The sequence below is a fragment of the Acartia tonsa genome, chromosome 3, assembly GCF_053477335.1.
Source record: "Acartia tonsa isolate MP-2025a chromosome 3, ASM5347733v1, whole genome shotgun sequence".
Lineage (NCBI taxonomy): Eukaryota > Metazoa > Arthropoda > Copepoda > Calanoida > Acartiidae > Acartia > Acartia tonsa.
Genome location: NC_137262.1, coordinates 1,394,177 through 1,420,602, shown reverse-complemented (window position 1 = coordinate 1,420,602; position 26,426 = coordinate 1,394,177). Strand labels below are relative to the sequence as shown.

General features: G+C 31.4%; 1 protein-coding gene across 10 annotated transcripts in view; it reads right to left on the bottom strand.

Moving 5' to 3' along the window:
• Positions 1-26,426, bottom strand: part of p120ctn (adherens junction protein p120) — a 258,351-nt gene that overhangs the window by 98,360 nt on the left and 133,565 nt on the right. For 8 of the 10 annotated variants that reach the window (XM_080152247.1, XM_080152243.1, XM_080152235.1 and 5 more), the window contains exons 2-4: positions 21,436-21,544; positions 3,033-3,186; positions 122-220 (exon numbers count right to left, since the gene is read on the bottom strand). In XM_080152247.1, coding sequence (XP_080008373.1) covers positions 122-220; positions 3,033-3,106 — 173 coding nt within the window. In that variant the 5' untranslated portion in view covers positions 3,107-3,186; positions 21,436-21,544. The remainder of the gene's footprint in view (positions 1-121; positions 221-3,032; positions 3,187-21,435; positions 21,545-26,426) is intronic. The other 2 variants (XM_080152242.1, XM_080152241.1) reach the window with 1 other exon arrangement.

Below are 26,426 nucleotides of genomic sequence, written 5' to 3'. Positions count from 1 at the left end.
TGGTATAAATCTCGCGGCTCTTACTATTGGAATAAATCATATCTGACCAAATAAAAACAAAAAAATTGTCTGATATAAATTCCATTTTAAGTTGAAAGCCCCAGATAGATAAAATACTTACATTGTATATCTCGGAGGGACCCTCCGAAGGGAGTTAAATTTCTTGCTATCTCGTGTTAAAGTTGATGTCTTCTTGTTCCGTGATAAGGTTGAGTACCTCCTGAAAAAGGTTAACAAATCAAATGGCCTTTTCAAACAATATTACTTTTACATTGATAGAGAGAAAGGACAATGACAATAAAATTGTAGGCTACAATCCATAATTCAAATAACATAATATTTTAGATGGGGGAGGTCAATTTATCGTCTATTGTCCAATCCCTCCATTTTTTAGTTGATTCGCTACAGGATTGTAAAAAAAAAATTCCACCCAGTTTTCCTTCCCCTCTTAACTATGTAATTAAAATTATTGTATGTCCTGTTTTACTTTTATTTCTTACCTTTCACCTAAAAATCTAAACATATTTTCCAGTAAGGATTTAAAACCGATTAATATCCGGTGAATTAGAACCGGTTCTCAGCTGTACTGAAAAATCAATGATAGCATACTATTGCAGACAATTTTCAATGAAAGTTAAAATAAAATTCAATAAAAGTAATACCAGTTTTGTTAGCACAGGCCTTTGTCCCCTCGAGGCTAACAAAACTGTTTAAATCTATTAATTTCACATTTTAATATTCGCGGAAAGCTGTCTGTAATACGATGTGATTTTCATAAAGAAAATGCTGTAAGTAATGATGAATAAAAAATGTGAAATTATGTGAATAATAAAATATTTTAAGCAATAAATTTTACATTTCATGCATGTTAGTTTGGAGTTGTGGCGATTTTTCGAATTTTCGCGATACAATGTTTTAGTTAATTTAAATAAAAGGAGGGGAGGGGTTTCTATCATGAAATACCGAAATCAAAGAGCTGCTAAAACATATTACATTTATATTACCAAATGAAGGGTGGAAGAAGCCCAATCTGTCCTACTTTTGATTTCTGTGACGTCATAAAACTGAGGGAGATGAGAGGAGAAGTGGGAAAGAAAACCCATAAAAAAGAAATGGTTAATCCCTCATTTTTATGACGTCATAGGAATCAAAAGGGTGGGTATTATTTTATCGTAATTTGATATCATAAAGTTAAAAAGTCAAAACATTCTTGCTACAAAAATACTGATTACGATAAATCTACATACAAAAAATCCATCAAAATATCGCGACAACTCTTTTAAAACTAGATTCTAACAACTAGAAAATAAAATTAATGAAATATGTACAAGAAAAATATTGATATACAAAGTCTGCATGCATAGAGTTCAAATTTTTTCATTTATAAAAATATGATAAATGTTTGGTAATTTAAATCTTGAAATGTATTTCCACTCACCAAAAATTTTGAATACTAAAGGGGTAATTTTATCCATCATTATTGGGGGTGTTTGTGTTTATTTTTATTTTATTTGACATACTTTGCATAATATAGAACATACTGTACAAAGTCCAATTTACAGGGCGTGGAAATTTAACAACATTAAAAAAATGGTTTGTGTAAAGTCAATAAAAAATGTGCCTTTCAAATGCAGAATTTGACGACTTAGAATTTGAGGGAGGGTTAATTTGTAGCCCTATCCTTATTCCTGATAATAAATGTATAAGTATAGATGAATAACCCAGCGAACTACCTGGCCAAAGTAGTGGGGACCTTTTTCGTCTGCTAGAAATTGCACTCTGCCCTCTTGGCTGTGTTAATATTTTCAAAAATAATGGCTGACATTAAAAGAACCAATTGAAAGTGGGCACATGGTCCCCACCATGGGGATAGATTTACATATAGCTCGTGCCCCCTCTTTTCTTTTACTTTTCACTGTTACCTTTCTCTTAAATTGCCTCACCCCATTATAATTATGATAAGAACAAGCCTATTAAATTGTTAATATCATTTTATGTTTTTATATGTTTATAATAACATTACATCGGGGAGGGTAAGGACATACAATGGCGATAAAAATTTATTTACACACTTTTCATTCCCAAATAATTATGGGATACAAAAGTTCATTATGAATAAGGGGTGGTGGGGTTAATTTATTCACCAATGCCCTATCCTTGTATACGATTTGATTATGAAATGCTTTAACATGTGCAAAGAAAATCAAAATTATAATTTTAAAAGATTTTTTAGGGGTGTATATTGAACTACCACCCAGCTTATTTTAAGCCATCCCCCGCCCCCTATTATTTCTTGATTTTCAATAAAAATATATAAAATAAATAATTATTTACCCCTACAAAATCAGATTTAAATGAAATCAATTTAAAAATCATAATTTAACTAAAAGCTAAATTAATCTATTCATGTATAAATTGAATAGAAAATATTTCTATAAATAATATTCACAAAAAAAATTAATATACTAAATAATACAAAATACAGAATTTAAAAATACAAAATACAGAATTTAAAATACAAAACAAATCAAAATAAAAAATCTACAAAACAAAAATACACAATACATGTACAGAACATAGCAAAACTGTAAAAAAATAGAAATGAAAAAAATAAATAAAAACTGACAGATATTGTTTTTCTTAATGCTTTTCAAAATGTTTAAAAATTAACAAGAATGTAAATGTACAAAAATAGCAAAGCTTGGACTAATACTGTACTTAGGGATTTAAAGGGATAAGACAACGGCTGTAAAATTGCTGAACATCCCCAATGTTGATACACTAAAAAACCTTCTCAATTAGTGGTTGAAACGTCTGGACACTCTAAGAGATGAACAAAAATAACCAATAACATTCAATAAAAGTCCCCACGGTTGTTAAACCAGCAAATAAAAAAACGTAATTGTAAGACTTTGGAGATTAGTGTAATAAACAGCCCAATGTCCCCTTCCTCCCAGTAATGTTCTAAAAAAACACAAAAAACCAATATCAGTCAGAATTTAAAAGCAGGCATTTGTAGCAATAAGACTCACAGAGATCTATTTTCCTCTGAAGGACTTTCAGGTATGGAGGCCAGCGAGGGCTCCATGCTGACTAGCGAGGTCATGATGGAGGCTGCTGGAGCTCAGTTGGTTAGTTCAGGTCACCTGGTGCACACCACACACAACCCTGGCCGCCTGGCAGTGGCTAGGGGGGTTAAGTTGGGTTAGTAAAGAAAATAAAATTAACACAATGTTAATAAGTTAGATAATAAAATACTTGAAATGTTAAGTAATTTTTAATAAAGGGTAATTTCTTAAGAAACTGTTTGTTAACAAATAGAATATAAATTGAAACAAACTTTGCCTCTAAAGAAAAAATGTTAATTTTAAGTCGAAAAATAAACTATTACAGTATTTTTAAATATATTAGGTAGATAATGAGAATAATTTTGATTAATAGGGTTAAATATTAGAATAAGATTTCAATAAATTAAGAATACAGTAATAAACAATATAATATAGGTTAAAATACAAATTTTTTTTAAGGATTCCTTTAAATACAAAATGATATATTTTAGATTATTGAAATTTGAATGAAGATTAATTTATCTAACATTGTCCTTTCCATGAGAAAACTCAACTTTTCCAAGAAAGAAAAATGATGTGCCTAACTTGTATGAGGTAAAGAAGATAGGTACTAATTATCAGTTTTCTTGATACTCATACTTTGCTGCAGATACACACAGCGGTTTAAGTATAGTAAAATATTCCATTCATGTGATTTTAAACATAGGTATTTTAATAAAGATATTTATTGATTTAAGTTAACATAAAATGAACATTTGTGATTAATTGAAAAAATTTATATTTCAGAAAAAGGATTGTTAAGTACCGTTTACATTAAATACAGCAATACATTTTTTTCATAATAAGAAAATTCGAAATAGCCATAATGTAAATTCAGATTGAAAATTCGATAATAAAGATTCATACTTTAAATATATTTTTTTCACAATATTAAGGAATTTTTCATAGTGTCCAAGAGAAGGAGGTGTAACCCCTCCCCCCCCCCCCTCCATAAAAATAAATAAAAAAAATACCCCAAACTCAAGAACAACAAAGTTAAAGAAAGAAATTAGAAGTTAAAAAAGTTAATCTTTTAAAGTAAAGGAAGACTGAAAACAAAAAGATTTAAATTCTCTGTAGACAAAATATTTTTCCGGATAACTGACAATCGAACCCACAACAATGAATGCTGCAAACCAAGGATTAATTTATGTTGCAGAAGCCTGTTTTTCTAATTGTAGACAACTCCCAGAGGGATAATCAGCAACCCCTCCCCTGCCCTGCCTCTCTTCATTTACATTCATTCATAAAGTTTTGAAAACAGGGCAAGTTGAGATATCTGCATAGATTTTATACATATTCAGTATTTTTTTTGTGGATGGGGGGGGGGGGTTAAACACAGTCTACTTTATCTAATTGTCTGAAAATCAAATCAATGCTCTTAATTGCATGCAACTTCTTTAAAATACCCCAAAAAAATTAAGATTAAAAACAGCAACACATGTGTGAGAAAAAAGGGAAAACGACATATTTGTTTACGGTTAAGATCATCTGAAACACCTAGGCCAAATAGTATGGAATATTAAACTCTTTATGATAAAGGAAAGTTATGGTTTTTTAAAGCAATTGCTATCAATTCTTAGTTATATTTGTTAATATGTTCACATCTCCGCATGTATGACCCCATACAGGTCTAATTGATAGCTACCTAATGTTAAAATGACTATTATTTGCGGGGATCATTAATTAATAATGTAGTGCAGTAGATTGACGTAGTGTGGGTGTGAGTGCACGAATTTTATACAGAAATCCTGCACATATGTTAAAGTCGTGCCGCTGGGAATTAGTGACAAAGTTGTACATCAAGGAAGGCAAAAAAAACCGACAAAAATGGCTTTTGTCGCTTCAAAGCAAATGCAATTAAGGTTTAGGAAACAAAGATTTAGTTAAGCAATGAGTAAAAGGAGGAATTTTTAACTTAATGGTTAAAAAATCAGGAATTTAATCCATTTTTTACGTGAAAGCAACTTTTGACATTATATTATATGTAAGATAATAATGAGTATATGAAACATTCATAATTACATTAGAAACCTAAGGCTATATTTTCTCTTGTTGAAAAAATATGATCACACAGATAATATTCCACCCTAATATACAACCATGAAGAAAAAAACACTCTGAAGCATTATCGATAATGCCTATTTGTAGCCTACGCCTATAAGCAGTTTTACTCTCAATTTTTAACCCTTATTTTGTTAAAGATAATCGTACCAGTAATTTTGGGATGTCTACTAGGTATTGTTTGATAGAAACGTACTTGAAACTAAGATAAAAAATAGTATAACAAGAATGGGATAATCAACAAATGTCATCAAATGAAAGGTAAGGTTTTCAATTAAAGGGGGGATTATATTGTAGATATTTTGTAGAACACGAATACAGGTAGCCATTAGAAAAAATAAATTGAGCCATTTTGTTCCAAATTTCTTTAGAACACCTACCCCTTAATTCCCTGGGTAGAAGATTTAAGTAAGATTGCACGAGTTCGGAGTTTTTAATTTAGAGCAGAAAGTCAGGAATATAGGAGGCAATAATGTTTATCCTAAGATGATATATCACTACGCTAGACTAATACTCATGATAGCTTATTCTGAACTGGCTTACCCGAGCAAAAATTATGTCCCATTTGAAATATAATAAAAATAATATCTATGACAAAATTTTAAAGGGGGGAGGCGGATGTGCCACTTTTTGAAACCAAAACTAAAAGTCAAAGGAACTCAACTAAAAAAAGAGTTACAGGTCTAAGATTTTGCATGGCAGTTGCTTTATAGGGTTACAATATGGAACAGTGAAGAAACGGCGGCGCATCCGCCGAAAACCGCCGAGAAATTGCAAAAAAAAATTTGGCGGGAAACGGCGGTTTTCGGCGGTTGCGCCGCCGTTTCTTCACAGTTCCATATTGTACCTCTATAAAGCAACTGCCATGGAAAATCTTAGACCTGTAAATCTTTTTTTAGTTGAGTTCCTTTGTTGACTTTTAGTTTTGGTTTCAAAAAGTGGCACATCCGCCTCCCCCCTTTAATTTGATGTATCTAAGAATCTAAAAGGATAAGACAATAGATGATAAATTGTTATACATCCTCAATGATGACAAACAAAACTGCCCCTTCTGTATATTAAAACTATCAACACTCCAGAACCAACCAATCAAAATTTAATAAGCCAACAAATTTGAAAACGTTATCACAAAACTAACAGTCCTATTCCTCTCTGTATAAAAAAAAATATTTTTAAAACGACAGCGCCTTTAAAGGGAAGCTTTGTCTAACCCTATATTGCTGGTGATTACGCCGGGTTTGGGCGTCAATTATATCGAAGGTTTTCACCGATCACGATTCTTCCGTGCCAGGAACAAAGGGATATGAAAATGGAAGATAATTTCTCGTATTCATTCGAATACGGTGGAAAGGAACCGGTTCTCATCCTTACGAAAAAACTTTGTCTAGCATCGTATTATATCCAGCTTTCTACGAATATAAAAATGTACAATCATAAGATTAAAACCATTCTTTTTAGCCCGTGCCTTCGGCACCTCGGGGCTAAAAAACTGGTTTTAATCTTATAATTGTGCATTCTATATCCGCGGAAAGCTGTTTATAATACGATGCGAGAAATAACTATCAATTTTCCTCATAATAACATACAGTATTAAATCATGTCTGGTAATTATTGTAAATATATTTTAAAGATTTATCAATCTGCAATTGTCCTTCTCTCCCGGCCTATACAGTGTTTCTGTATACTGTCAAGAATGAGACTCTTGATTTATCTTTAAAAACCTAGAAATCTTATTCTAAGGTTTTAAGGCAACGAATGAGAAAACTGAACTCGTCTGTACATGTCTAGCTCGAATAATTTTAAAAAATTAAATATATGGTGATGAATTCAAACATTTATATGTTTTTTTTTGTAAACTTGTCAGTGAAATCAATCATTTTTTCCCCAACTGTTATGGCTTTTATAACAGCTAAAACTTTTTTATTGAGTTGTATTGCTTACCAATTTTAGTATTGCTATTAAAAAATAGATACATTTTCAGTGCAATGTGAAAACGTATTAGTCTAATTAAAAGGTTAACTACTTTTCAGAATTAAAGTATTTGGAAAATTTTAAAAATCAATCAAAAGTTTTTAAGAGGCGAGAAAAACGAACAAATTAAAATTCAATAACTTTTTTTTACCTATTTTAAGTTACCCTAAACCCAAATTTCAGTTATAAGGAAATCGGCGGTTTTTATCCAATTTAAAATTAGCTAGATATTTTACCAATAAATGTATAAATATAGATGTATCACCTCTATTCTTTAACTTTAATATTTTACCTAATATTCAAATAGAAGTATAGGTTAATAACAATGATTTTATGAAAATGAAAAGCGTAAAATTAGAAAAATTCTAAAAAATGACATTTAATGAAATTATTTGGTAGATTTCAAAACCCAATCTAACGGTAGCACAAAGAAAGTGTGTCTTAGCATGTCTATTATTATCTCAGAAATGGTAATGACTATATTGTAATTATAGTAATGATTATTAAATATTGTTAATGATTCGGCACAAGTTTAATTTAAGAAACCTCCCTAACTAGTCCATTATATGGGGAGGAAAAAGAATAGATTACTATTTGCTTATCTTTAGGACTAATGCCCATTGGGCTGTTACAATTTTACACTAGTCCCCAAAGTATTATAATTACGTTTTGTTATTCGTTGGCTAAATAGCTTTGAGGACTTTAAAAAAAAAAATTGATTGGTTGGTTCATTAAGTTGGGTGTCCAAGCGTTTCAACCACTAATTGTAATCTAATTTAATTTTCTGTATCATTATTGGGGATGTATTGTACATAAATTTATCGTCCATTGTCTTATCCATTTAGATCCCTGAATATTTTTAGTCGATAAGCTAATTTATATCTTCTTTACCTAACCCAAAAAACCAGTTTTTAAGGGACATTACCAATAGGCTTAATGCCTCTCATATGCTAGGACAATATATCTGATCTAAAAGTCTATTGTTTAATATACCTATTATACGGTCCTTTTATCTTAATGATAAGTTTCTTTATATTCTCTGTAATTAAAAGGAACATTAGATAATCAGTAGAGTAGCTACTCTAATATAATTAGGGAGTGTATATACGTCTGTCAATCCTTAAAAGACTAATGGGTTATTTTGTAGTCACACTTGATAAAACTCAGATAAATTTGATTACTATAAAACAGCCCTTTTTAATCTTGAACTTAGATATTTTAGACGAATAGAATATACGTGCATATTATGACAGGGGAAAAATTATCGTCAATCTAGCTTGCTAACATAAGACTCATTTATTAGTCAGTTCATTCATCCAGTAAGAGAGGAGGGGATGAGGGTAAAGGGGGTGGAAAGGGATATCATTATTTTTGCCGGCTGCAAGTTTCATTTTATTAGAAAACATTAAAATCTAGTAAAAGATCCAAGTAATAATATATCCATTATTTTGTTATAAATAATCTAAATTAAAGAAACTTATCCTTCTTAAATATTATAATAAAATGCTTTATCATACAAGTTTAATTATGATATTAATTGCTAATGTAATCAATATTATTAAGTATCAAATCTATACATATTATCCTAGCAATTTTAATAGCAGAATTATTATAAAAGGACAATTAAATTAATAATAAGTGCAGCAAATAATTCTTCTAAAATGATAGTAGAGTATTATACAGTAGGTATAAAAATCAGTGAATAATTTTTGAAGAATATTTCGTTGTATTTATTAAATTGAAGTATTTATGGTAGGTAGTTTTTAACAATCTTAAGATTAATTTCAATCCTTTTTTGTCTACCAGAATACTTGCTAGAAATTTAAACATATGAATTTCACATCACCCCAAACTTGTTTATAATTAATATAAAAAGTTGCTTTAGATCTTAATCTATACACTGTTAAAAATAAATTCTCATACATGAGAATTCTATTACAGTTCTTATCCCTATACACTGTAAAATTGCCAGGGAGTGAGAGGACATTTGACTGTAAATTACACTGGTACCCAAAGTTTTATAACCTTATTTTCTAAATTTTTTTACTCAAAAACTTTAATAGTTTGCTATTGGCTGGTTACAAATTAGTTGTGTCAACACTTTTCAACTCATTAAACTTTGATGTTTATTTATAGAAGGGTTAATTTTGTTTATTGTCATTAGATATTTACATAAAATTATTGTCCAATGTCTTATCTCTTTTTTTACAGTGCACCTAGGGGATAATCCTGTGCAAAAATAATTGCACAGCAAACGTTTTACTTATTTGTAATACATTTTTAGATTATGCTTGGAAAGTAGTTATTAAGATAAAAAGTATTGTTTTTCTACTAGTTGTACATATAATGTAGCTGTTGGACGGACATACAAATGTCATAGAGAAGGTACGAATCTTCGAATATAGTAAGCATACAAATTTGCGTACAATAAGGTAAATTTGCAATGGGTTGATCTGCAAAAATTAAAGATGGATCTGATATGTAATCTTTTTTTTGCATCTTAGGGGATTTTTCAGGGAAGCTTGGGATAGGAAAATATACAGAAAAAAAGAGATTAAAGAAAAAAAGATTGAAAAGAAAATAGCCTTAACCCAAGAAGGGCCCTATATAAAATATATTTTATTTCCAGTGCTTGTATATTCCTTAAGCCGTGATAATTTTAGCAATTACTGCATATATATACTTTGCTTACTGATATGGGGAGAAAAATCGGGGATATGTATTATGAAATCAAAAGGGTTGAGAGCATAGATTTTACTATATTCATACCGTTTGGTAGACATTACCTAATTATCTTGAGTGTTAAGACAATGGACGATAAATTTATGCAAATCCCCAATGATGGTAAACAAATTTATCCTTCTATAAAATAAAATTATTGGTTGAAAAGTTTGGGAACAGGCGGTATAAACCAAATTATAAAGTTCTATTTGCAGTACCCAAAATTAGAGAGCATGATTATAAAACTTTGGACACTACAATAATGTGAAGACCAAGAGATGAAAATTGCTGAATACAAATATCCATCCGTGGATTAAAGCTAGTTAAAAATTATTTTGCCTATAGGCCAATTTAAATTTGCGGCTTGCTTAGGGTTAAACGTAATAAATTAGCAGAATATGAATAAAAAGTTTTCAAAAATTAAGCGGCTAGTAAAGCAGCTCCTTTTTTTTAGAATAATAAAGTAGTAAAAAAGCTGTCACATTAATTGTTGTTAGATATGCACTATAAGATCTATGAAACGATACAGAAAATGGATTCAACAATGTCTAATGCGATAAAATTGTCCGCACTGAAGCCTTGATTCCTTTTAATTTTAAATACGTTTGTGTAGAGATTTCTCCAAAATACGTGGAAAATAAGACTTTCCTCAACGGTTAAATATTAGTTCGATTCCGATGTAATCAAACACAAAAATATTGCACTACATATGTCAATTTTTATATATAATATACCACATTTTTGCAGAGAAAATTAGAGCACAAATATAAAATTTTGGCAATGATATCTCGTATTAATTATTGTTATATGTAGTTGTACATCTACGCTATAATTAATGAATGTCCGTCAGTCTCTGATAAAAGATAACTCGGCTTACTTTAAAAGCTAAACTGCTACACTTCTTATGGACAGAATTTTCCTTGCTTATAGTTAATGTTCCCGCGATCGTGGCTCAACACGTAGCGCATCCGCTCGTCGCCGGGGAGGTTAAAGGTTCGAATCTCGGGCCGACACCGCGTCATAACTAAAGACATTAACAATGGTTCCTACTGCTGCTCTGGTGCGCGACATAGAGTAGGGGGAATGACTTTGCCCCAAAACAGGCGCAATTCACTGCAATGCACAGTTAGGACTTCTCAGACAAAGGTCATGCAATCAATGGGTTTGTTCTTATGTATATTACTTAACCTAATATCCTTGGGTGTTAGAGTATCGCATCCCATTACACGTAGTTGATGCTCTGGATTCTCTAGATGATCACTTAAATCGAAGGAGAATCCCGCCCTTACGAGGTAATGGTAAAATGTTCATTAAGATAAGAGGGTAATTGGACTTTTTTCATATGAAATTGTTTTAAAAACAATTTCACTTTTAGAACTTTCTTTTATTTTTGATACAAAATTATTTAATTTATCTTGTTGTTGCGGTGGGTGTAAAAACCAAAACTAAAAGGAGTTCCCTTGTTCCCGCATAAAGTTAAATATTTCAAAAGCGATTTTGTAAAAATCATAATAAAATAACATTTAATTTCCATAAGATACTCATTAGCAAATAATATACAAAATTTTCTATGAGACAAGTTTAGGTCCTTTGTTCAAAATAAGATAATTGCATCTACTATATATTTTGCTATTTATAAAAACAAATTTTTTAGTAGAAACGATTAAACATAAATAGAGATATTGTGTCATTGATGAAAAGAGAAAAGATACACAAATAGCTCTTTCAAAAATACTGTTTCGGAACGCATGCTTTGCCGTTCACGAAATCTTAATCTCAAGCCCTCCGAATGACCAACATGTGAATGTTTACGAATGTGTATTTATTACCATGAAAACAGTGAATCTAAAACAAAAATATAAAAATTAATTACATAATATTAATGGTTTATTATTTTTGTAGATCGAGGTTGTGTGATTTCAATTTAATTAAAAATATAAAATTTCTAAAAAACTTTAAATTGGCACGAAACATATTAAATAGCATCAGAAATTGATAATTTTAGATTCAAATGATCAATAAAATTAAGGAAAATATTCGTATGTCAAAAGTTAGCAGTTAAATGGTCTATTTGTTGAAAAATTAATGTTTTAAATTTCTTCGTAAAAATATACCATACTACACTTATTATTAAGAATTAAAGATAAATTCTTACCACATTATGATGTCAAACTAAGCAGAAGGCTTATTTGAGATATTCCACACATCAGAGCACATGTATATTCAAGCAATACATTATTTTCAATCACGTAGCTCTTCACGTGGGACTAATCAAAGGATAAGTGCGCGTTTCTTTTGTCTGTTTACAAGCCACGCGCCGCGCGGAGATAGTTAGGAATGCCGCGTAACACACTCATTCTCTAGGAAATTTGGTGTAAGGAAACAGGGATTAATGGGTTCGAACTTGCCAGGGAATACAAGAAATACATACCGAAACACACCCGTCTATTCACTGGGAATCGAACACAATACCTCATCTTTGCAATATGCGTGCAGACAGTGTCCACAAAATCACAATCTCACAACACATAAACCACAAGAGTTTAAAATGTTATGGCCATAAGGCCTAAAATTAATTATGGTAACTCGCGAATACCACAATAACTCAAACCGAGTCCACTACCACATAAGGATAGGAATAAGGAATGGGAAAAGCATTCAATATACATGAATTGCACATTTACCACTCACACATCTCATTATATCATGGCCTCATAATCTCAATAAAATTAGAATTACAGACCATGTAATTGCGAATACATGAATTAATAATCAATAGTACCTAAACTTCAATTAGGCACCTACATAATAAAATAGGTAAATGATTTTTATACTAAAAATCGCATCAATAATTAAATAATCAACTCAAACTTTTAAATCAAAAGAAAGAAAGATTAAATAATGACATTTTTTCTACTAAATCTTTTTGCTAGAAAAGAAAAGTAAAATTTCATAAAAAACTTCTCAATAATTAGCATTTTCCAGTGGAAAAATACTCGGGCTTACATCTAAACATTTTTAAGATAAGATAGGTAAGATCCTTAAATCTAACATGTTTAATAAAATAGATACTTAAATCTAAATAAAATATGACTGTAAAAATCATCAAACTTCGGAAAATTAAAATTTCATAATTTTAAATCTTTGTGAATCAAAACTGCGTAAAATTAAAATTGCAATTGAAATATGCAAATTAAATTTACCAAAATAAAACAAAAGCTCAATATAAGAAAAGAACTTCTCTAAATGCTGAGTTTGCAATTTCTCTCTGTTTTGAGAAGAAAGCAACTTGTACATATTCATACAGTCAAAATTAAGGCAATTTGGGGCCTCAGTTAGAATGAACCCCTCAAGATACAAACTAACCAATCTTTAAAATATTAATAATGCCATGTTCCAGCTATCCTGACGGACGTTATGTCTTTCCATCACAATTTTTTGATACTGCATAATTTCCGACAGGATTTCTGGCGCAGGGCTCCATCAACTGAAAATAAACATAATTAGTGATGTTTAAATCAAATCAAAAATTAAAGAATCATGAATAATTCAAGAAACTCTAGAATCATCAATCAAAGCAATCAAAATAAAATTATCTTATGCTTTAGTTTTGCCGTTCTGTAGTATGTCTGGCCGAGGTAACAGAGCTAAGATACACTATAGAGCGGTCTTATTAAGCTTGAATCTTCGAACTCAAAGAACCTACTTAATTCAAGGCGAAAAAAATCTGCATTTTTTCTTTAGGTACATCGGTTAAAAGGTAAATAGTAATAATTTTAATATACATATAGTATTAAATTATTTATGTGATTGTAATAAATCATAAAGAAATATTTAAATGATGTAAAAATCTCATTTTGTTAATTTCTTATCATGTCAAGTTTCAATCCAACAAGGATAAAAATGTTTATATCTGCGCAGGTACCTAGGAAATTTTCCGCGAAAAAAAAATCCCTGGTCCCGGAAAGACTTAAATCATTGAAAGAACTTGCGTAAACGTATAAAAAACTTAAGTTTGCATTTCAAATGAAAAAATCTTGCATCGATTTGAAAGTTTAAACGAAATTGTATCAAATTTTGCGTTACTTAAAAATCTTAAGAAATGTTACCCATTTCTTTTAAAAATACTGCTTCAATTTTAATATATGCGATAAAAATGAAGGTAGAGTTAATTTAAAATATGCATAGTTTATCTTAAATTAATTCTGTGATATTTATATAAAATAATAATCAATATTTTAATAATATCATACATCGTGTTCATTATTATAAATGCTTAAACATGAACGAAAAATATATATACCTAGGAAAATAATTGCTAAAGTATTTTCTCAAGGTTTAAAATTGTCCGAAATCGCTAGGTACGTATATTACTACGAATCTCTGCTCTCGGAATGAAAAAAAATCTTTTCGCGTGGATTAATGGAATCCCAGCTTCCGGAGTGAACAAAAAAAAACTTTGTACATGAATTGTTAAGAATCTCTGCCTCCGGAATGAAAGAAAATCTTTGATTTGCTTACAAATTTAAACAAATATCTTGATTTTTTGCGATAATCTTTTAAAATAATAATGAGGAATATCTTAAACATTATCATAATAATATTACATGTTGTGTTCTTTACTTTAATGCATTATTTCATATGAGAATCTGAGAAATAACATTTTTTAAGTAAACGTGAACCATAAAAAAAACTAGAAAAATAATTTGTAAAAAATCTATTTTTCTCAATTTAAAATCTGCAAAAATCATTTCACGAACTTTTGCTTTTCAAAATCATACTTAAAGAAACAAAATCTTTTTAAAATCTGCTTTAAAAGTCTAAACAGTTTTGTAGAATTTTTGTGCTTAGGTATGAACAATAAAATTAGTTGAATAATGAATACTTATTCTTTACAGAACCGATTGAGGTTCCTTTCACAAGCTCAACATAAAACTTGCAATATTTTTTCTTTAAAGATCATTGTCACATAAATAGTTTATGTTGTGGATTAGATATATTTGGTTTGAAAAATTTCAATGACTTTCTGGCGGCAACACCCGCCATATTTCCAACCGCCATTTGCAGGCCTCTTACCCTGCGTCGGGCGGCCAGCTTGGCAGCAACCAAGTCGATTCTTGATTCATAACACCACCAGGGCACGTAATAAAAATGTGGCTGTCATAAAACTTAGAATCATCTACTGGCTTTTGTCCGGCCGGAACCGAAACTCCCGTCGGCTCTTGTCCGGCCGAGACCGAATTTCTTATCGGCTCTTGCCCAGCTGGAACCAAAACTCCCGTCGGCTCTTGTCCAGCTGGAACCAAAACTCTGATCGGCTCTTGTCCGGCCGGAACCGAAACTCCCGTCGGCTCTTGTCCGGCTGGAACCGAATCATTCAGCGGCTCAACACCCGCCGTAACAAAGTTATCAACGACTACAGTATCGTTACCAATATCATCAGGAATAACTGCAGCACAACTAACATCATTATCAGTAATAACCACGGCAGCACCCGCCGTAGCCAGGTTGTCAACGGCTGCAGCACTAGCAGAACCAAAAGGTTCATCAGCCGCGTTACAAGCAGAACCAACAGGTTCAATAATAGCATCACAAGCAGCACCAACAGTCGGCTGCGGCTGAACATCTGAGCAGACAACATACCTACTCTTTGCTAAACCATTAGCACTAACAGCAAAATATCCAGATCCAAACAGGCTGGAGTAAAGCATGGTTTCTCCTACTGAACGTTCAGAGTAGGGAAACATCGATGGGTGCAGGTGCCCTACGAGCAAATCAACCTGCCCATCAACCAAAGTAAAATCTTCAGGTTTCATATCAAACAAAACAGCTGCCTCCACAGGATTTATGGAGCAGATCGCCTCTTTTGGACCAATGAGAGGCACTACCACAGGTTCTAATATGTGATAATTCTTGTGTCGATTAACGGGAGACGTTTAACTTCACCGTCAGCTAGAGAAATTCTTGCTGAACGTCCAGTAAAAGGTAACTGAAGTTTATTAACAAGTGACTGGGTTACCATTGTGGTAGTTAAACCAGTGTCCCACATGGCGTTCACTGGGACCTTCTGGCGATTAATGTCAACGACGTCTAATTGTTGTAACATTAACATTAGGTTCGCCTCAGGGGAAGTATGTACTTCATAGACGGCGGCAGCCATATCAACACTCTCATGCAAGAGGTTGTTATGGGCCTGACCACAATTGTCCACTTTGCAGCCGCCTATTACATCTGCCTTCGGGCAATCCACAGATTTATGCCCTTTTTGCAAACAAATCCAACAGCATCCAGCACTCTCCACAATACTCTTCCTGTCTGACACTGACAGGTCATGAAATTTTGGGCACTTGTAAAGTAAGTGCATCTCACTACAGCCATTAACAAAACATGACTGCTTCATCTTAGATTTACCAGGTTTACCTACGGCGGTAGCGGCTGTCGCAGGGTTACCTTTCTTCTTAGAGGGGGTGTCCATATCAGTCGAACACCTCATTAAAATGGCACCACGCTGTTCTTCAATAATCTTTAACAGCTTTGGGACGTTTGGAACATCCATCGAGCCCAATGATAAATTGAGCTTATCTTGAAAATCACGTGGCAACTTCTTGGATAACATCTCAAGAAGTATCACAGTCAACCACTGGCTAGTGGTAACTTCATCATCTTCATCATCTTTAGTCAGCTGCTCCAGCTGGCTAACTGCTCCGCCAAACTCTGCTAACACAGTCACAATCTGGTTGGAGTCCGACGGTTTAGACTTCTTCTCCCATTGGTTGAAAAGGCAGAGCATCTGACGTGTTTTGGACTTAAAACGTGCGTCAAGGTAGGCCCACTGAGATTCATGCGATTGAATCTGAATTAACTGGAGTCTAAGCTCTTTATTTTTACAGACCTTTTCACTGCTCAACAATAACTGTAAATACGACGGGTCTTGTCCTACAGTAAGCTTTTTAAAAGTGTCTTTAAAACTTACATAGGAAGCTTCCAGGCCGTCGAAAGATGGAAGAAGACGTTCGTCGACACGATTCATATATCCTGGCGTGAACATAGAACCGGCGACGAACTGTGGTGTGCCAAACGGTGACACAAATGGCGATGCTGTCGAGGCACCCGCCGTCGTCGTGGGTGGCTTCACAGGTTCAAGCTTAACCTCAGCCAGACGTTTCATCAAAGCAGACAAAGTGTTTATAATTGCATCAGGCAAGGGAAAGTATGGCACTTTAATAACTTTCACAATCTTCAAACATCGATCATAAAGTTCAGCCTGATGGTTAGGCAAATTATCACCAACAACACTTTGAATGTCACTAAGCTCTTCTATAGCATCAAGAGCGTCTTTCAAGGCACTATAGTCTTTTTGTACAGTAACTATATCAGAATAAATGTCACTAAACTCATCAAGCTCTTGGATTCTCAAACCAAGCTTGCTAAAACCGACCATGATGCTGTCAAATGTCTCGAACTTGTCATGGACAAGGATTGATTCCTTAGTGAGATGTCTAACATTAAGTTCTGAAGTATCACTGACCAACTTCATCACTCTATTTAGCTCACTGGTTAGGGCATCAACGGCTGGACGCAGCCGCTTACTCAATTGTTCACCTTTATTCTTTTTAGGACCCATAATTGTCACTAAAGTTAACTGTACTGATTATGACTATAATAATAATGTGTGGTAAGGTATCACAACCAACACATTCACAAAACTTCACAGAATGTTCTTAGCTGCATCTGTTCTGTCTTGTTTTCATTGTTTCGGAACGCATGCCTTGCCGTTCACGAAATCTTAATCTCAAGCCCTCCGAATGACCAACATGTGAATGTTTACGAATGTGTATTTATTACCATGAAAACAGTGAATCTAAAACAAAAATATAAAAATTAATTACATAATATTAATGGTTTATTATTTTTGTAGATCGAGGTTGCGTGATTTCAATTTAATTAAAAATATAAAATTTCTAAAAAACTTTAAATTGGCACGAAACATATTAAACAGCATCAGAAATTGATAATTTTAGATTCAAATGATCAATAAAATTAAGGAAAATATTCGTATGTCAAAAGTTAGCAGTTAAATGGTCTATTTGTTGAAAAATTAATGTTTTAAATTTCTTCGTAAAAATATACCATACTACACTTATTATTAAGAATTAAAGATAAATTCTTACCACATTATGATGTCAAACTAAGCAGAAGGCTTATTTGAGATATTCCACACATCAGAGCACATGTATATTCAAGCAATACATTATTTTCAATCACGTAGCTCTTCACGTGGGACTAATCAAAGGATAAGTGCGCGTTTCTTTTGTCTGTTTACAAGCCACGCGCCGCGCGGAGATAGTTAGGAATGCCGCGTAACACACTCATTCTCTAGGAAATTTGGTGTAAGGAAACAGGGATTAATGGGTTCGAACTTGCCAGGGAATACAAGAAATACATACCGAAACAAATACCAAAAACAAAAATATGTATTTTTATACAGCATTTATTATTTTTATGCTTCTCATTATACAATAGTTAGCTATAATTGTAATTATTAAAAGAAAAAATTAATGAAGCTGGTATTTTTGTCTAGCAAAAAAGTTTTAAGAACACTATATAGATAAAAATATAATTTTGATCCTTTAAATTCTAATGATTTTTAGAAATCTAAAGGTATAAGACAATGACCGATAAATTAATGTACATCCCCACACAAAATTACCCTTTCTATAGATTAAAATAAGTGGTTGAAACGTTTGAACACTCAACTAAATGAAACAATCAATCAAAATTCACTAAATTTTCCCAAAGTTGTTAAGCCAACGGATAAGAAAAGGTTATTACAAAACTTTGGGGACTAGTGTAATAACAGCCCAGTGTCCCCTTTCTCTCTCTGGTTGAACACAAATACTGCAAGAAACAAACAAATTAAATCTTGGAAAATCTATTCCCATTCCACTAAAGAATGAGACCATTGAAGAATGAAATTATCACAATCAACAAATTTCCGCTGTCAACAATTGTTTTCCTGACATACAGGGAAATGCAAATGGAAGATTTATAACACTTCCTCTTAATTTTTCTTTGGTGGATTGAATAATAAATGCAAATAAGTCCATGATGGAGGAACAGGCGGACATTTAAAGGCTAAGGGAGAACTTTGCACTTTAAAAATGAAGGTGGTAGAGGGAATGAATACTGAGGTGGATTATTTTTAAAAAAAACTTTTTGGCTCACTGCCTCACTAAAATTAGTGAGGCCCAGTAAATTTTTGTGAAGAATCCTCCAAAATCGCATTAAAATCTACAAAAATAAAACAAAATCTTATGTTAATAACTATTTTATGATTTTATTTAATTTTTGTAGCTTCTTTATGCGATTTTGGAGGATTTTAAAGTCAGGTAGTGAGCCAACAAATTTTTTAAATCATTAAAACTGAAAATATTTGCTTACAATACCTATCAAATTGAAAAGATTCCACCCTGAAAGAAAGATAGATAGATTAATCTAGTATAAGTGTCTATTTTAAAATGTTAAAATGGTCATAAAAAGAAAATAGTAATGGGACAATTCTAACAAAGATAAACTTTTTATTGTAAAAGTTTCCAATTTCTTGTCAGGTTTGGATGGGTTGTACAGTCAATCCACCCCTCCAATCCCACTTTAAAAAAAAGTTTTTTAGTCTAATGAAAATTTCATTTATACGAAGGATTATTAAATCCTAGATTAAAACAGGAGAAGTGGGAGAGAAAAATAATTTCAGCACTAAATCATAACTTCAAATCATCTGATATATTTTTGGATATTTTTAGTCAATTTCCATCATAGTGCCTTATTGAGCTAAGAATCTCACCTACCCATAATTTTTAAAAAAATGTGGGGGGTATTTTTTATTTGTCAAGTTACGATCTACAAAATAACTTTTACATATCTTCAAAGTATATATTCTTATTTTCCTTAGTTTGACCCAACTAAACTTCCAAGATTTTACTCAAGTGACAAATATTAAAACCGATCTACAAAAATCTTATTGTAGACCTTTCCATTTTCAACTATTAACTTTACTTGTGCTTCCGCTCAAAACTATTTTTGTACCAGAACATCATTTTCTTTACTTTAAAAACATATTTCCAGCCCCTGCCGGGTACTCCTACCCTATTAAGTTTTATCAATTATTATTATAAGCCTCGAAAAAACGTTTTTGGTCCTTATGCAAAATGCTTTTAATTGATTAGATTAAACTTAAATTAATTCGCATGTCTTATTTTTGGAAAAACGTATGGTAGAGAACTCTTGTAATTTATGCAATCAATCCTTTTTCTGAAATAGCAATTTTAAAAATCACAAATAACCTATTTTTTACATTTTTTTTACATATATTAAATGATCTATTAATAATAAATGTATAGTACAAGATTAACATAAATTAATAATATATGTAAAATATATATATTGCATAAAAATATACATAATTAATGTAAGAAAGGCATTAATTAAGGAATCCTTAAAAAGTTTAAATTGTTTAGTATGTCAAAAATACTGTAATTATAACATATAAAAGTAACACCCTTTAATTGAAAGCGAAGCTACTCTTAATACACTATGTTTGTCAGTTCAGACATCAAATTCTTCCGTAAAATTAGTTGGCATACATATTGAGCTCCCTTTTGCGCTACTTATGGATGTTATCATCCTTGTTTTAGTACAATATTTATCAAAAAGGATATACAATATTAATTAAAGAAAGATAGATGGAAAAATATTAATATTAATAAACAGATAGATGTATAGATTAAGAAGATAGATAGATTACTATACCCTGAACCCCTTATGTTTAGGATATTGCGAGTTATTTAGAGCACAGCTGCTATTTTAGTAGCGCAGCTACTCTATAAATAAGGTAAGTCCGTCTATCATAGTCAGTAAGTGTGCTAACATTTTATTTATTTAGCTACCATGTAAGAAAGATGTCTGTTCTTTTGGTAGATTCTCCCAATCAATGCTTTAAACAAGGCTACTTTTTGAAAGTATTTAAGCTGAAATACATTTTGTAAGATTGATTTTTGAAATTCTTGTTAGTATAAAGTGCTGCGCTACTGCTGTACATTACTATCCTTGTTCATAAGTCAAAATAGCTCGTAATATCCGAAACCAACTTTTTAGTTTTCAGCGTTACATTGATATCAAGTATGTTAGGTATATCCTATATTTTTGATGATCAATAAACAGCATTAATTCATAGTACATTTTAAAATCACCCCCTTGCCAATTTTACTACTTTTAAAATAGAGATCATTTAGACAAAATAGAGGTCTTTTTGTGTGTTAGTGCACAATACTTAGCAGTAATTGTTATCTAGAAAAGAAGTTTCTGATAAAAAGTGTACAATTATCAGTGCCATATATCGATCATCAATGAATATTGTTTTTAATTAAAGTATCTTTAGAAATAACTGGTAGAAGGGGGAGGACAATTGACGATACTATCATCTCCACAAAATAATTTAGTGTTGCATAATGTACCTCCAATTGTCCCCTCCCTCCCTCCCTGAAAGAAAAGCATAAAATATAATGTTTCTATTTACCTTGGAGGCGAGTGCAAAAAAGTTTATCTTCCAAAATGTTTTGGTTGTTGCAGAAAAGATGGCTTCTTGAATTGTCAAGCTTACATATCTACACCAAGGTGCTACATGCCTGAAAAATAATTAGACGTATTAAAATTTCATCACGTTAGAGAGGTAAATGGTTCGAATCTCCGCCAAAACTGCACAATGACAAAAGATGTTGAAATTTGTACATACTATGTAGTAATATCAAGAGTAGATGGAATGAAATGTCCTAAAACATGCCCAACTCACTGCAATGCATTAGGACTTCCAGACATAGATAGTAGGTTACAGCTTCTACCAATAACGAAATAAATCACGAAACCTTTACATGTTTTTCAGCTGTCGTTGGGGGCAACACATCGTAAAATTGACGACCTCTCCATGTGCCCCCCATATATTATTTTAGATTTATTTCGCTTGTTGGTTATACCTTATACCTGAGTAGATAAAATGACACCTAACCTGTTGCATTACAGACAAATAACCAACCAAATCTTTGTTTTTATTACAATTGTCTGAGCGTCCTTATTGTTCGGAGAAAGTTTTGCCTTTCTAGAGGCTAAGGCATTTCTACATTTCATACTATTGGATTAGGTTTGTAAAAGCAACAGTCACAAGGACTATTTTAACGTCTTTATTTATGACGCAGACATGGAAAATCGTGGCTCAATTTTCACATAAGCTCTCAAAACGTAATTTTGAACCTTTTTTATGTATGTTAGATAAATTTATCTATGATTAATGTATCCCTGTATCACTAGAATGTAAATGCATCTGTATGACAAATTATGGGACCATTCTGGGTCCAACTTTATGCCTACCCAAGTCACATATGGAAACTTTATTTTTACTCAAACCATTTTACTCCATGTGGTGTTTAAACAAAACAACGATAGATGACAATATACTTAAAGAAGCTCTAAAAATCCTTGGATCTAAGTGATAAGACAATGGCCGATAAATTGATGTTTATCCCCATTGAAGAAACACAAAATTACCAATCCTGTAGATTACAATTGTGTCTTGGTTTTTAAGCCAGATTTTTGCTATATTTAAATAAATTTTTGCTGTAAAAACGAAACATATGAAATGTCAAACATATTTTCTTTGCAGAAAAAAAACTGTAAGACCTTAAATGTTATGTTATTTTTCTGGTGCGCCTCCCCCATGTCAAAAATAAAATAATTCGTGTGCATTTCCGACAGATACAAATTATGGTGCTTTCCTACAAGATGCCTAGTCGAACACTAAACCCCCAGGGGTACCCCCTACCTTCTTATTAGAAATAAATTTAAAATAAGCGGAAAGTGGAGGAGGAGGCAAAAGTAGTTTTCGTGATATTGTGTTTTACTTAGGCAAACCCCTCCCCCCCCCCCTTATTTTCAACTTGATTGAAAAATTATAGAAAGGGGGGTTTCTGCGCTCGATGGGCGCTTTGAGGTAAAACAACAAAATTACAATTGAATTGTTAACATTATTTCAATGCAGGGACTAGAGATTCATTCGTATCCGAAAGTTTTCAGTTTCTTTTTGACTGTCAAAAATGTTTCTATTGAAGATTATTTTACTGGGATCAACAATAAAAAGTTCTTTAATGTAAATTAAACGTGTGGCTGCACCCCTAGCATCTAAATTGAAAAATAGCCTTAAACCACACCAAGACTTTAATCTTAAAATAAAATAGCAGAAAAATATTTTGAGACTTATTTGAAGCTTTATAAATGGGCGATTTCAATCGGTTAAGAAATCTTAGGCTTTAGACAAAAAAAATTCTAATTTATATTTTAAGATTAAGAAAGTTGTTTCAGAGATCCTAAATAACACAACTTGTTTCTTATTTCTCATGTAAGAATAATGAGAAACATTTTGTTGTGTTAATGTTTTGATAAGTTGTCATGTATTCTGGAATACAGGAATAGGTACATGAACTTAAAAATAAAAAAAGAGGTTTAGGGGTAATTAAAAATTGCAAAGACTTTTCTTTTGTAAAAGAATTTGATGCCAAAAGCAGAATCATTCATAAAGATCAAGCAAAAATATTATCATAGAAAGGTTATGAAAAATAATTCAATACAACCACTTCAAATGTCATTTTCGAAGCCATTTAGTTTTTAAAAATTGTTTTAAATGTTAGATCTGTCAAAAAGCAAGGTTTATGTATTAACTATCAAATGAGGAAGTACCTTATTTTTAAAGAAGGTGCACTACATAGAATCCAATTATGACCGTTGAGGAACTTATCACTATGTCCCTGCTATAGAGATCATCCACATGTTATTTCACACTCATTTAAAGCACTTAATTATTCTTTAAAACATAAACAATTTTCTTAAATTAACACAACATTAACATAATAAAATAAGCGAAGCTACTCTGTAATAAGCTAATACAGGTTCAATTTTTAAAGTAAAAATGAAAATTGAATGAAAAATGTTCAGTAAAATCATTTCTAATTCATTTCAAACCGGTTCTAATCCATGCGAAAAAAAACTATGTCTAGCATCGTATTATATCCAGTCTTCTACGAATATAACAATGTATAATCATAAGATTAAAACCAGGTTTTTTAGCCCGTACCTTATAATTGTACATTTTATATCTGCGGAAAGCTGTTTATATTACCATGCGAGAAATAACTATTACAAAATTAAAACACAAACTTAAAAAGAAAAAAAATTAACTATTTACATTTTTTAACTTTATTCAACATGCTGCAAAAGCTTTGCTAATTGACTAGCTCTAAACATCACAAACAATATTATATCTTCCTTTAACATATCCCCGTCCCTAAGTATAGTTAATCTGTTAAATTAAAGCATAATCCATTAGACCAGAGATTAATTGCACAGTAAAATAATCATAGAATGTATAGCTATTATGGAGGTACGGGACATTGGAATGTAAATTATAATGGTACCTATCTAAAAAGAGAGGGGTAGGTTTCTGGTAGAATCCGTTATAAAGGTATGTGTTTTAAAGCTTTAAAAAAATAGTAGAACGATAATATTCACTAAATATGTGTATTTCTTATTGAAAAGAACCTTTACGGATTTTACCAGAAACCCACCCCTCTCTTTTTCGTCCTACATAATAAAGACTTACACGTCTAAAACACTTGCACTATCAATAAAATGGATCGAAAGTACATGGTTATGAAAATCATTTTATCGTATAAAGGCATTCTAATGTTATTATCAGGCTATCAAAATGCAACTGCTAAAATAATGCATATAAAATAACAAAAAATTACTTGGTTGTAATTTCCAATGTAAGTATTTAGTGCATAATTTCCAAAGCTATGTAAAGATTTTTTTTTCAAAGTTAAAATCTAATTTGTTTTTCACATTTTAAAAAATTGTCGAAAGAATTGAAGAAAAAATCCTCTAAAAGTATTTTGTAAGAAATAGAGATGAGAAATGCAAAGAATTGACCTATCTTTTCTTCAGATAATCATTTTTCTTTCTTTTTCTTAAGCCATTTTCTATGATATTGAAATGGAATTAACAAATATCCCCCAGTTAAAAAAAAAACACCTTAAAATATTTCTCGCATTCTAAATTTCATTTCTATACCTCAAATAACATCACAAATATTTCTTGATTAAGATTTATAGAAAACAAGAACTAAATTAAGCAAAATAAAACCAAACTGATATATCAACCATTTGATAATAACCTCCTTTCTAAAACATGTAGTAATCAGTGCCTGTTTTTGGGCCATGGCACTTCAAACACTCTGTTTAAACAGGAATGTAAATAAAAGTACCACTAATGGGGGGAGGAGGACTACTGTTTACTAAAGAAAGATACTATAAAATTTTTTCTCTCTCTCCTCTGAGAGATCTGAATTAATGACTTCATTGATATGTTGATTATTCCATTATTTCATACATTTTCATCAATCATACAGGTTTTCAGTGAAACAAGGAGGATTATATCAAGTAATAGCGCAGCTGTTTAAAATTATATCAGCAATATATTCAAATTAATCAAAGGGGAAAAGAAGAAAAGGGGAAAGAGAAGTTGAGGGAGGTGACATAATGAGGTTTAATGTAGATTATCTTTATTACTTAATATAAAATCGGAGACCTCAGAATGTCCTAATTTTACAGAAGAATAGACAGACACAAACACTTGAAAAGTTGCTTCGCTTCTAAATCTTTCATGAAGAACAAGGACAATTCAATCCATAAGTAGTGCATCAATAAGCAATATTGTTTTCAAAACTGCCATACAATAAAGGAAGTCAAGTTATAGTAAAGATTCTAGATTTTTTATATAGGTATAATTTTGTTTGCAAATTTTTTTGGGAACTATCAAAAAAATTCTGAAAAATGCTCAGATCTTCAATATGTTCTTTTTCCTCACACTTTTGAATATTTATGAGGCGAATTCAATTCTATCACTTCTCATCAGTGGAAATATTTTATTAGGAATTTTTAAACTCTGAAAATATTTCAATAAATTCCCCCTTTCATGAAAATTTGAAAATTAGTCAAACTTATCTAAAATATTTGCAATAACAGCACTGATGACGGAGACATATGTTCTGAAAAATAAAATAGAAATAAGAATGACAACAACTATAAATAGAAAAGCACAAACAAAAATCGAAAATAGATGGGTATATTATGACAGACATTTCAAATTATGATTAGTGATTATGTCATTGTAACTTTAACAACTAGTTAATTAAAGTTACCTATTTTTAATTTAGATTAATTTCATATGACCTTGTTTTTATATATTCTTCTTCTTAAATTGTCCTCCAGAAAATTAATTCCAATTTCTGAGTGAGAGGGAAAAGCCACTCAAAGATTGACTTTGAATGGGGGGAATTTTAATAAAGAAACAAGGATAACAACATACATAAGCATATATTTGTTTGAAAAGAGAATTGCGTAAGATTTAGTCCCTATGTTATACATATCCTATAGTATAAAGTATTATTATATATGTAAACACAGG